Genomic DNA, 11,925 nt, shown 5'->3' on the forward strand with positions numbered 1-11,925 from the left:
AAAATTGTCTTAACTAATGAGATCGTCTTTGTACAAACAACCTTCAACCAAGGCGAGAAGCTATTGCCATTGTCCAGCAGAGGCAGCTGCCTCAGTCTATGGGCGAGGAAAGCCTGCCCTCCACAGGCGCTGGGTGGTATGGCCCCCAGCCCAGGTGACTGGTGAAGCAGGAGGCACAGAAAGAGGATGTGAAGATCTCTGTACTTGGCAGAAGCAGAAGAGAAAAAGAGGAGTAAGGGGGGTGCAGGGAGAAGGGGAGGGGAGGAGGCACATGGAAGGGTAGGAAGAGCTGGAGGGGGAGGAAGAGGTCATGAGAACCACAATAATAAAAACACAGGAATGACAACACAGACTCATAATGCTGTAATTTACCTTCTTATTTCGCAAGCACTTCAGCATGAATTTCATATAATGTCATTACCATGATTGCAGTTCTGAAAATTCTGAGAGTTTTTAAAGCCCTGTCTCCTTGGTTTCTATAACTAGACCCTGGGTGAGCTAAGTTCTAGATGATTCTCCTGTCTTTTCTGGGCCCAATGCCAGGTTCATCCTGTGACTCATTCCATCATCTGTGGGAGGGATTAAGTGGCCGCCAGGAGAATAAAAGGAGGAGTCTGGGCTTTCACCTGCAAAGTGATCCGTCTTCCCTGCCACGTCCAGTGACCAGCTAACAGCAGCGCCTGAGCCATGAAGCTGGTGGTGGTCCTCATGCTGAGCGCCCTCGCCCTTTCCTGCTATGCCGGTGAGTGCTGCCAGGGCCAGGCTTTGGGGGGAGGTTTGTGTCAGGGCCCCTGTGGCAGACCTCCTCCTCCCCAAGCCCCAGGCCAGAGGCCCTCCTATCTCTGGTGTCTTCATTCCTCATGGCTCCATCATGTTTGGCTCTGTGGGCTGTGGAAGCCAGGGAGCTGGGGGCGTTGTGTGCGGGAGGGGGGACACGGAGGCAGATGTCTTGCTGCTCAGAGAAAATCCAAGACCCTGAGTTTGCTCTCCCAGAATTGAGGACTCGGACCATTGCCCATAATCTCTCTGAATGTCTGTCTCTACTGGGAGGTAAGAAAATGACAATCGTCATGGTTACGCCCAGCAAGGAGTTGGTCCTCTGGAACTGAGCCTGGCTTTGTGTGCTTCCTTCCCAGGGTCTGGCTGCCAAAGGTTGGAGGACATGATCAATAACACGATTGATCCTTCTGTGACGGAGAATCAATACATCGAAAGTCTTGAAGAGTTCATACCGGGTGATACCACGAAACAGCTTCTCAGGGAATTTAAGCAGTGCTTTCTCGACCAGAGTAACAGAACCCTGAGCAATATAAAAGTGATGATGGTAATGTTGATTTCCTCCTACCTGCCCTTGAAGCACGGGCCAGGGACACGCAGGCTCTCATTTTGGTACTAACTTCTGAAAAGCTAGTGTTCATCATGCTTCATGTCACCTCAGTGAACGTGGGTGCTGACATCCAGAAAGCCATGCCAGGGGCCGGGGCCAGCTTGCCTGCTCACGTGGTGGAGTCTGTAGTGAGTGACACAGGAGAAAGGCCCCGAGGGAGGAGAGTGTATGGGCAAAGGCTTGCCTACCCCTCAGCCCCAGAACATCTGATTCTCAAGGGGACCCTCACGTTGATGAGTGATCAACACAAATAGGAAAGCGTTTTAAAGAATTTCCTAAAGAGAGCAGACAGCTACATGTCAGGCAGATCCCGCCTCTCAGGAACGCAATTCCCAGTGCCCTTTGGAGCACCCACGTTTGCTAGAATAAGTGGTTGAACGTCCTGGGCATGAAGGAAGGCCCCATGAGTGACAAGTAGACTCCTTGGCTATGAACCCGCCATGGGTGGTGGAATTGTTGAAAACAAAGGTCAGTATAAGCAAGGAGACCTTCTTTCTATTTAGAACAGATATGGTTCAGACCTTCCTGGTATTCATTCCCTACCCAAACGGCCCATTGCAAACAGTCCAGGCAGCAACAGAGAAATATTGCCCCAGCAGAGACATAAACATCTGCATAACTAGGAGCTTTCTGACACAGGTGTCTGACAAGCTGGGGAATCCGCAGGAACCATGATAAAAATAAGCGCATCAGGAAAGGACACATGTTGTGATGTGTGCAGGGCCAGTCTCTGAGGAACAGGCAGAGCGTGGCTTCCCACGGAGGGTGGGGGAGGCGGAGATGTTCAGGGCCCGGGGCTGCACTTGAGTGACAGGAGAAGGCCCTGGAGGTTGGGACCTTAACACGACTAACCTGTCCATTGAAAAGGGTGACAGGGTCCTATTTATGGGACAGGCATTGACCACAATCACACCTGAAGCCATGCGCAGCCCCTTCATGGCAGGTGATGGCCTTTCTCTTTGCAAAGGAAGGTTAGACAAATCCCTCGAGGGCGTGTCCCCTCAGTTCTGTGGCCACAGGCACGTGGCAGGCTCAGGGGGAGGCCCGCGGCCCCCAGATGCACACGGGCTCCTGCTGGGCTGAGACACGGAGAAGGGGCAGCACAGCGGGTGCAGGGGAGGCCTCTTTCACAGCAGAGGAAACGCGCAGGGAAAGGCTCCCAGGGCCCCGGCGGGACCGGGTCTGGAAGCCGCGTGTCCTTGGCATCAAGACGGGCCTCCTGAGCGACAGACAAGGAGAGAATTCTGGCTGAAGCCAGCCCGCTTCTCTCCGTGGGTGCGGACACAGCCGGGAAACAAGGAGAGGCCACGTCTGTGCTCCAGGATGGCCTCTGTGGGAGAGGGGGTGTGAGTGCTTCTCTGTCTGTTTCCAGGACGCCATATTCGACAGCAGGCAGTGTGCCTCCTACTGACCCACATGACCCTCCCTCCGACGACAGAATGGCCGACAGCGACTCTCATGGCAGAACCCACAGCTTAGCTCCCCTCTTTGCCTTTTGATCCTGAAACTGCAAGACAATTGTTGAAACCTCCCCCACATGCTCATTCCAATAAAGCGCCTGCAACACCAAGGCTCTCTCTGGTTACTGACCCGAATGGGGACCTCAGGAGACGCCCCTCATACTGCGCTGCTCACAGCGGGGACGGGGGCATTCAGTACAGAACTCAGGACTGAGACATGGGAGCTGCAGGGTGCTCTGCGCCTGAGCATCGAAGCCCAACAGGACCCTGTCCCTGGGATGGTGTCCTCCTCCCTCCCCTTCCCCCCCCGCCCCCCCCCCCGGCCCCTCTGGGCTGAGCTCAGGCGCTCAGACTCCAGGACCCACCCATGTCCTCATGTCCACGCTGCGCCCGCTCCCCGGGGCCGGCTCCCCTCTGGGTGCTCTTTGTCCCTGACCGGAGATTCGGGGAGGGAGCAGAGCAGTGAGGGAGGGGACTCGGGCAAAGCAGGGCTGCATCCTGGCGGGAACGCCCTCCCGCTTCTCCAGAACAACCCTCCAGGGCCTGACACCACTAGGCCCAGGTAAGGACCCTTCCCCACACCCACAGCTTATAGCTTACCCAACACACACACACACACACACACACACACACACACACACACACACACGTACACACTCATTCACATGCAGACATATGTGCACACACACACACAGACACACACAGTTCTTTACTGAGAACTCATGGGCCATGCAGTCCTGGGGCTCTGAGGCCTTTGGGAAGTTGCCTTTCCTCCTGTGTGACCCTGGCCATCAGGATTATGAGCAATGGCGGCTCCAAGGAGGAAGCAGAGCAGGAGTGATGTGCAGAGTTAGAATCCAGCCCCTGGGCGGGCACCTAGGGTGCCCCCCTCCTCTGACTCAGCACTTTGCCCGCTTTGCCCATCTCCCTGAGCTGCCCCCGTGGGTCAGGGCACCACCAACATGCTCATGGGGTTCCCGGGAGAGCAATGGTCTGATGATGTAGCTGGAGAGAGTTAGTGGGAGGGCACTTGGCTGCCTTAGGAAGAATAGGTGCCGGGAACAGTGTGGGTGGTGCCCATAGCACCGGGCCTGACAGAGGGCTGGGGTCAGAGCTGGAGATGGTGTAGGGCAGCACCGGCTCCTGATGCCCATGCCAAATAGCCGGCAAGTGAGGCCCCAGGAGGGTGGTTGGCTCCTGAGGACGCGTCCACATCCAGGCCTGTCAGATCCGTGCAGGTGCCAAGGTCCTGCCCCCAGGGAGGAAGAGCAGCTGACAGCTCCCAGAATGACCTGGGAAGGAGCATCTGTGTGAAAGGAGCACGTGACCTGAGGGGATGAGAAGGGATGAGCAGCGTCTCTGAGGCATCAGATGCCCAGCCTAGCCCCCAGAATCCCCCTGGGCAGTGCCTCACTGACCAGTGGAGTGAGGGCCCAGTGGGGAACACTCAGCTCTAAGAGAGGGAGGTGAGAAAACAGATGAGATGCCAGTTGGCTCAGAGTGGCCACCACAGAGGACTGCGTTTCCCAGGAGGAGAGCCGCAGGTAGTCAGGATGCAGATGCGGGAAGGGAACCTTCCAGCAAGGCTCAGTGCCTTGGCCGGAGGAGGAGATGACCACCACACACTGTTTGGGGAACATTTATCCTGACCTAAATGACCAATGTCTGTAACTCACGTCACCCCTAAAGCCTACCCAAATAACTTGCCCTATATAACCTTTGTTCTCCTGGGACACTGTCTCCCGTCTCACTGCTGCGTCGAACAGAGGCTGGGAGCCAAACCTGGGTTTGAATAAAGACTCTTTGCTTTTGCATCGGAAAAGGCTCCCTGGTGGTGGATTATTGGGGACCCCGAACTCTGGGCATAACAGGACTTTAATGTACGACAAGAAACCATAAAAATTCTAGAAGAATCCAAAGGCAACAAAATCTCAGACATATGCCAGAGCAATTTCTTCACTGACATAGCTCCTAGCGCACTTGAAACTAAAGAGAAAATGAACAAATGGGACTACATCAAAATAAAAAGCTTCTGCACAGCAAAAGAAACCATCAACAAAACAACAAGAAAGCCCACTGTGTGGGAAAACATATTTGCCAACGTCATATCTGATAAGGGGCTAATCTCCAAAATTTATACGGAACTCATACAACTTGATAAAAAGAAGATAAACAATCCAATCAAAAAATGGGCCAAGGCCGGTTTGGCTCAGTGGATAGAGCATCGACCTGAGGACTGGAAGGTCCCAGGTTCGATTCCGGTGGAGGGCATGTGCCTTGGTTGAGGGCACATCCCCAGTGGGAGATGTGCAGGAGGCGGCTGATCGATGTTTCTCTCTCATTGATGTTTCTGACTCTCTATCTCTCTCCCTTTCTCTCTGTGAAAAATCAATAGAATATATTTAAAAAAAATGGGCAAAGGATCTAAATAGACACCTCTCAAAAGAGGACATCCAGAAAGCCAAAAGACATATGAAAACATGCTCAAAGTCACTAATCATCCGAGAGATGCAAATCAGAACAACAATGAGGTACCATCTCACACCTGTCAGAATGGCTATCATCAACAAATCAACAAATGACAAGTGCTGGAGGGGATGTGGAGAAAAAGGAACACTCGTGCACTGCTGATGGGAATGCAGACTGGTGCAGCCACTATGGAAGACAGTATGGAGTTTCCTCAAAAAACTAAAAATGGAACTCCCATTTGACCCTGTGATCCCACTTCTAGGAATATATCCCAAGAAACCAGAAACACCAATCAGAACGGATATGTGCACCCCTATGTTCATAGCAGCACAATTCACCATAGCTAAGATCTGGAAACAGCCTAAGTGCCCATCAGTAGATGAATGGATTAGAAAACTGTGGTACATCTACACTGTGGAATACTATGCTGCTGTAAAAGAAGGAACTCTTACCATTTGCAACAGAATGGATGGAACTGGAGAGCATTATGCTAAGTGAAATAAGCCAGTCAGTGAAGGAAAAATACCACATGATCTCACTCATTCATGGATAATAAAGACCATTATAAACTTATGAACAATAATAGATACAGAAGCAGAGCTGCGTCAAACTGCAGCGGGAAGACCAGGGAGGGTTGGGGGGCAGGAGGGAGGGGAGTAAGAGATCAACCGAAGGACTTGTATGCATGCATATAAGCATAACCAATGGACATAAGACACTGGGGGTAGGGGAGGCCAGGGGATTGTCAAGGGCGGGAGAAAAAAAGGACACATATGTAATACCCTTTGTAATACTTTAAGCAATAAAACAATAAAAAAAAGAAAAATATATATAAGTCTTTGTTTTACTATGGTTGCAAATATCAAAAAATTTCTCTATGTGACACGGCACCAGAGTTAAGTTAGGGTTTTTCAAAATGCTGACATGCCAAGCTCACAAGGTTTGCCATCACTGCTATAAGCTGCGGGTGTGGGGAAAGGGTCCTTTGCCTGGGCCTAGTGGTGTCAGGGCCCAAGGGATGTTCTGGAGAAGTGGGAGGGCGTTCAAGCCAGGATGCAGCCCTGCACTGCCCGAGTCCCCTCTCTCACTGCTCTGCTCCCTCCCCGCACCTCAGGTCAGGAAGAGAGAGAGAGCACCCAGAGGGGAGCCCGGCCCTGGGGAGAGGGCGTAGTGTGGACATGAGGACATGGGTGGGTCCTGGTGTGTGAGCGCCTGTACTCGGCCCAGAGGGGCCGGGGGGGGGGGGGGAAGGGGAGGGAGGAGGACACCATCCCAGGGACAGGGTCCTGTTGGGCTTCGATGCTCAGGCGCAGAGCACCCTGCAGCTCCCATGTCTCAGTCCTGAGTTCTGTACTGAATGCCCCCATCCCCGCTGTGAGCAGCGCAGTATGAGGGGCGTCTCCTGAGGTCCCCATTCGGGTCAGTAACCAGAGAGAGCCTTGGTGTTGCAGGCGCTTTATTGGAATGAGCATGTGGGGGAGGTTTCAACAATTGTCTTGCAGTTTCAGGATCAAAAGGCAAAGAGGGGAGCTAAGCTGTGGGTTCTGCCATGAGAGTCGCTGTCGGCCATTCTGTCGTCGGAGGGAGGGTCATGTGGGTCAGTAGGAGGCACACTGCCTGCTGTCGAATATGGCGTCCTGGAAACAGACAGAGAAGCACTCACACCCCCTCTCCCACAGAAGCCATCCTGGAGCACAGACGTGGCCTCTCCTTGTTTCCCGGCTGTGTCTGCACCCACGGAGAGAAGCGGGCTGGCTTCAGCCAGAATTCTCTCCTTGTCTGTAGCTCAGGAGGCCCGTCCTGATGCCAAGGACACGCGGCTTCCAGACCCGGTCCCGCCGGGGCCCTGGGAGCCTTTCCCTGCGCGTTTCCTCTGCTGTGAAAGAGGCCTCCCCTGCACCCGCTGTGCTGCCCCTTCTCCGTGTCTCAGCCCAGCAGGAGCCCGTGTGCATCTGGGGGCCACGGGCCTCCCCCTGAGCCTGCCACGTGCCTGTGGCCACAGAACTGAGGAGACGCCCCATCGAGGGGTTTGTCTAACCTCCGTTTGCAAAGAGAAAGGCCGTCACCTGCCATGAAGGGGCTGCGCATGGCTTCAGGTGTGATTGTGGTCAATGCCTGTCCCGTAAATAGGACCCTGTCACCCTTTTCAATGGACAGTTTAGTCGTGTTAAGGTCCCAACCTCCAGGGCCTTCTCCTGTCACTCAAGTGCAGCCCCGGGCCCTGAACGTCTCCGCCTCCCCCACCCTCCGTGGGAAGCCACGCTCTGCCTGTTCCTCAGAGACTGGGTCTGCACACATCACAACATGTGTCCTTTCCTGATGCGCTTATTTTTATCATGGTTCCTGCGGATTCCCCAGCTTGTCAGACACCTGTGTCAGAAAGCTCCTAGTTATGCAGATGTTTATGTCTCTGCTGGGGCAATATTTCTCTGTTGCTGCCTGGACTGTTTGCAATGGGCCGTTTGGGTAGGGAAGGAATACCAGGAAGGTCTGAACCATATCTGTTCTAAATAGAAAGAAGGTCTCCTTGCTTATACTGACCTTTGTTTTCAACAATTCCACCACCCATGGCGGGTTCATAGCCAAGGAGTCTACTTGTCACTCATGGGGCCTTCCTTCATGCCCAGGACGTTCAACCACTTATTCTAGCAAACGTGGGTGCTCCAAAGGGCACTGGGAATCGCGTTCCTGAGAGGCGGGATCTGCCTGACATGTAGCTGTCTGCTCTCTTTAGGAAATTCTTTAAAACGCTTTCCTATTTGTGTTTATCACTCATCAACATGAGGGTCCCCTTGAGAATCAGATGTTCTGGGGCTGAGGGGTAGGCAAGCCTTTGCCCATACACTCTCCTCCCTCCGGGCCTTTCTCCTGTGTCACTCACTACAGACTCCACCATGTGAGCAGGCAAGCTGGCCCCGGCCCCTGGCATGGCTTTCTGGATGTCAGCACCCACGTTCACTGAGGTGACATGAAGCATGATGAACACTAGCTTTTCAGAAGTTAGTACCAAAATGAGAGCCTGCGTGTCCCTGGCCCGTGCTTCAAGGGCAGGTAGGAGGAAATCAACATTACCATCATCACTTTTATATTGCTCAGGGTTCTGTTACTCTGGTCGAGAAAGCACTGCTTAAATTCCCTGAGAAGCTGTTTCGTGGTATCACCCGGTATGAACTCTTCAAGACTTTCGATGTATTGATTCTCCGTCACAGAAGGATCAATCGTGTTATTGATCATGTCCTCCAACCTTTGGCAGCCAGACCCTGGGAAGGAAGCACACAAAGCCAGGCTCAGTTCCAGAGGACCAGCTCCTTGCTGGGCGTAACCATGACGATTGTCATTTTCTTACCTCCCAGTAGAGACAGACATTCAGAGAGATTATGGGCAATGGTCTGAGTCCTCAATTCTGGGAGAGCAAACTCAGGGTCTTGGATTATCTCTGAGCAGCAAGACATCTGCCTCCGTGTCCCCCCTCCCACACACAACGCCCCCAGCTCCCTGGCTTCCACAGCCCACAGAGCCAAACATGATGGAGCCATGAGGAATGGACACACCAGAGAAAGGAGGGCCTCTGGCCTGGGGCTTGGGGAGCAGGAGGTCCGCCACAGGGGCCCTGACACAAACCTTCCCCCAAAGCCTGGCCCTGGCAGCACTCACCGGCATAGCAGGAAAGGGCGAGGGCGCTCAGCATGAGGACCACCACCAGCTTCATGGCTCAGGCGCTGCTGTTGGCTGGTCACTGGACGTGGCAGGGAAGACGGATCACTTTGCAGGTGAAAGCCCAGACTCCTCCTTTTATTCTCCTGGCGGCCACTTAATCCCTCCCACAGATGATGGAATGAGTCACAGGATGAACCTGGCATTGGGCCCAGAAAAGACAGGAGAATCATCTAGAACTTAGCTCACCCAGGGTCTAGTTATAGAAACCAAGGAGACAGGGCTTTAAAAACTCTCAGAATTTTCAGAACTGCAATCATGGTAATGACATTATATGAAATTCATGCTGAAGTGCTTGCGAAATAAGAAGGTAAATTACAGCATTATGAGTCTGTGTTGTCATTCCTGTGTTTTTATTATTGTGGTTCTCATGACCTCTTCCTCCCCCTCCAGCTCTTCCTACCCATCCATGTGCCTCCTCCCCTCCCCTTCTCCCTGCACCCCCCTTACTCCTCTTTTTCTCTTCTGCTTCTGCCAAGTACAGAGATCTTCACATCCTCTTTCTGTGCCTCCTGCTTCACCAGTCACCTGGGCTGGGGGCCATACCACCCAGCGCCTGTGGAGGGCAGGCTTTCCTCGCCCATAGACTGAGGCAGCTGCCTTCTGTTGGACAATAGCAATAGCTTCTCGCCTTGGTTGAAGGTTGTTTGTATAAAGACTATTTCATTAGTTAAGACAATTTTATAGATTTAGTTATAAATGTAGAGTTACATTTTGTTCAGTTTTGTTAGCTTGAGGGTTTTCCTTCCACTGATTCAGTAGATGATGGGAGAAGTAGAATTACTGATGCTTAAGGGAGGCAGTGCTGGATGCCGCAATGATATCTGGGCGCGTGCAGATGTGGACTTGCATCTTGGAGGCCACCGCTACCCATGAAATGTCCTTGGCTAAGATAGTGCTGGTTGTCCTGAGCTTCCTTTCCTTCGTTTCTACAACGAGCATAAATGACACCAAGGCTGCTTTTGTAAGAATTCCAGGCCCTCCATGTAGAAGCCTGGCACAGGGCTTAGAAAGGGTAATCATGCCTAATGCCAATGTTTCATCTACACATTCATGCATCCATCCATTCATGCATACATGCATAAATACATACATACATCCTTTCATCCACCCATCCATCCTCCCAACCACCATCCATCCTCCCAACCATCCATCCAAACATCCATCCATCCTCCCAACCATCCATCCAAACATCCATCCATCCATCCATCCACTCATCCATTCATCCACCCATCCATCCATCCATTCATCCATTCCTGTATCCATTCATGTTCATAAGAACCAGGATTGTCCTAAGACTGGGCCCTGTGCTTCATGTCACAGATTCAGCCACAGGAACAAGTTAAAGCAGGACCTTGCACCTGTGCAGCTTACCTCTAACTGGAAGGCCACAAACAAGCCTGCATTTGAATATGAAATAAAGGGAAAGTGATTGTGTCGTGAACAACAGAAATCCACTAGGGCAGCCTCCTGTGAGGAGGTCCAGCAGGCGGTCCCACCAGGACTGTTTATGTGTGTGACTTTTCCTGCATCAGTGACAGTGACTCCAAGGGACCTTCTGGGGAAGCCTGTTCCAGGAGAGACAACAGCACGTACAGAGGCCCTGAGTGCAGATGGCAAGGGAAGCAAAGCATCGAGAGTGTGCCTCTCGGTGTCAGACAGGGACAGGCCACCTTATAAGATAGAAAACACACGTCAGTTTAAGCAGTGACTGTATAAAGGAACAAGACAGCCAATGTGGCTTAGAGTAAAGAAAGAGAAATGGATGAGAGAGCCTGAGAGATGAGCCAATAGCTAATGACCCGTGAATGCACTGTCCTCTGTGTGGATGATTTGCGACCCATTTCTTACCATCATTCAGCTGCATCCTACGTTTCCAAGCACAATATTGGTTTAGGAAGAAGCTAGAAATAAAGAAGGTTGTGTTCTTATGTGCGCACCTTCTCCCAGTTGACCATTGTTGGCCATCATTCCAAAGGCACCTGAATGACATTCATGATGGAATGGGAGACTTTCTCCTTGAACAGGACTCAGTGAGGACTCTGCTGGTGTCCTCGTGGTTATGGACCTGCCCTGTTGTCTGCTGGACATTGGGCCCTCAGAGCAACAGCAACTCCATGTCATGTACAATAAAGGCTGTGTTTCTCTACTTCCATGTTTTCCCCAGAGCCCAAGATGACCATTCTCAGGTGTGTCATAGAGCTATAATTTGGCTCATAAGAGACTCATTTAAAAGAAGTGTTCACAAGCAGAAATAGATCAAGCCAAAGGTCTGAATGCTTGTATTGCTGGCCTGATGGTTTCTGCTCCCAAAGGTCCTTTGACTCGGGTCGCCAAATTAAGTTCAGAAACTGGACCATTCAAGTAAACTTTGGTTTCAATGTTGGAGTGACATCTCCGGGGCACCTGCTATGACAGACCCTGCTGAGAGGTGAGCTCCTCAGTCAGAGGTGGGACATAAATGTGCGGTTAGAATTATATCTGACCGGTACTCAGGCTCAACCAAGACCTAAGATACACTCAAACTAATATTCTCTATTTGAGGACTTGTCATACTTAATAAAAATAATAACATTCAGTGAGAGCTATTGTTTTCTCAGTGATTCACTGAAAATAAAATCTATACAAGGATCTTAAAGTGTATAAGATCTTTGAATTTTTCATTCATTGTAAGTTAGTTGAAGAAATTAGCTCTACAGTATTTGGACACAAGAAACTTTCTACTTTACTTCTCACTGATTCTGTAAATCTGGCTCTGCCCCTCACTTCCAGGGATGTTGGGACACTAGCCTCCAGGATGTTCTTGGCGGTGACCTCTTCTTCCTTAAGGTCATGCCAACATCTAGAGTTGGTTGGGAGGTACTTTCCCAGAACGAAATTCAGGACAGGCTCTGT

The 11,925-nt window shown here is 51.6% G+C and overlaps 2 protein-coding genes across 3 annotated transcripts in view; one reads left to right on the forward strand and one right to left on the reverse strand.

Moving 5' to 3' along the window:
• The window catches only part of LOC132241549 (mammaglobin-A-like), a 36,809-nt gene extending 33,852 nt beyond the window's left edge, over positions 1 to 2,957 (forward strand). Inside the window, exons 1-3 of one of the 2 annotated variants that reach the window (XM_059710434.1) lie at positions 642 to 742; positions 1,137 to 1,324; positions 2,760 to 2,957. In XM_059710434.1, coding sequence (XP_059566417.1) covers positions 688 to 742; positions 1,137 to 1,324; positions 2,760 to 2,798 — 282 coding nt within the window. In that variant the 5' untranslated portion in view covers positions 642 to 687 and the 3' untranslated portion in view covers positions 2,799 to 2,957. Of the gene's footprint in view, positions 1 to 641; positions 743 to 1,136; positions 1,325 to 2,759 lie in introns of those variants that run through there. The other variant, XM_059710433.1, reaches the window with a different exon arrangement.
• Positions 2,958 to 6,755: 3,798 nt separating this feature from the next.
• Positions 6,756 to 9,072, reverse strand: LOC132241553 (mammaglobin-A-like). The gene is made up of 3 exons (XM_059710442.1): positions 8,971 to 9,072; positions 8,389 to 8,576; positions 6,756 to 6,953 (listed from the first exon to the last, which is right to left on the reverse strand). The coding sequence occupies exons 1-3, from the start codon at positions 9,023 to 9,025 to the stop codon at positions 6,915 to 6,917; spliced, it is 282 nt and encodes a 93-aa protein (XP_059566425.1). The 5' UTR covers positions 9,026 to 9,072; the 3' UTR covers positions 6,756 to 6,914.
• Positions 9,073 to 11,925: the final 2,853 nt, after the last annotated feature.

Source organism: Myotis daubentonii, chromosome 9, assembly GCF_963259705.1.
Source record: "Myotis daubentonii chromosome 9, mMyoDau2.1, whole genome shotgun sequence".
NCBI lineage: Eukaryota > Metazoa > Chordata > Mammalia > Chiroptera > Vespertilionidae > Myotis > Myotis daubentonii.

What these genes read in the sequence shown, in the direction of transcription:
- LOC132241553 (XM_059710442.1), bottom strand. Translation starts at nt 9,025, where the DNA reads ATGAAGCTGGTGGTGGTCCTCATGCTGAGCGCCCTCGCCCTTTCCTGC. An exon ending in CGCCCTTTCCTGCTATGCCG is followed by an intron (nt 8,577 to 8,970) that starts GTGAGTGCTGCC and finishes CTTCCTTCCCAG; the next exon opens with GGTCTGGCTGCCAAAGGTTG. An exon ending in GCAATATAAAAGTGATGATG is followed by an intron (nt 6,954 to 8,388) that starts GTAATGTTGATT and finishes GTCTGTTTCCAG; the next exon opens with GACGCCATATTCGACAGCAG.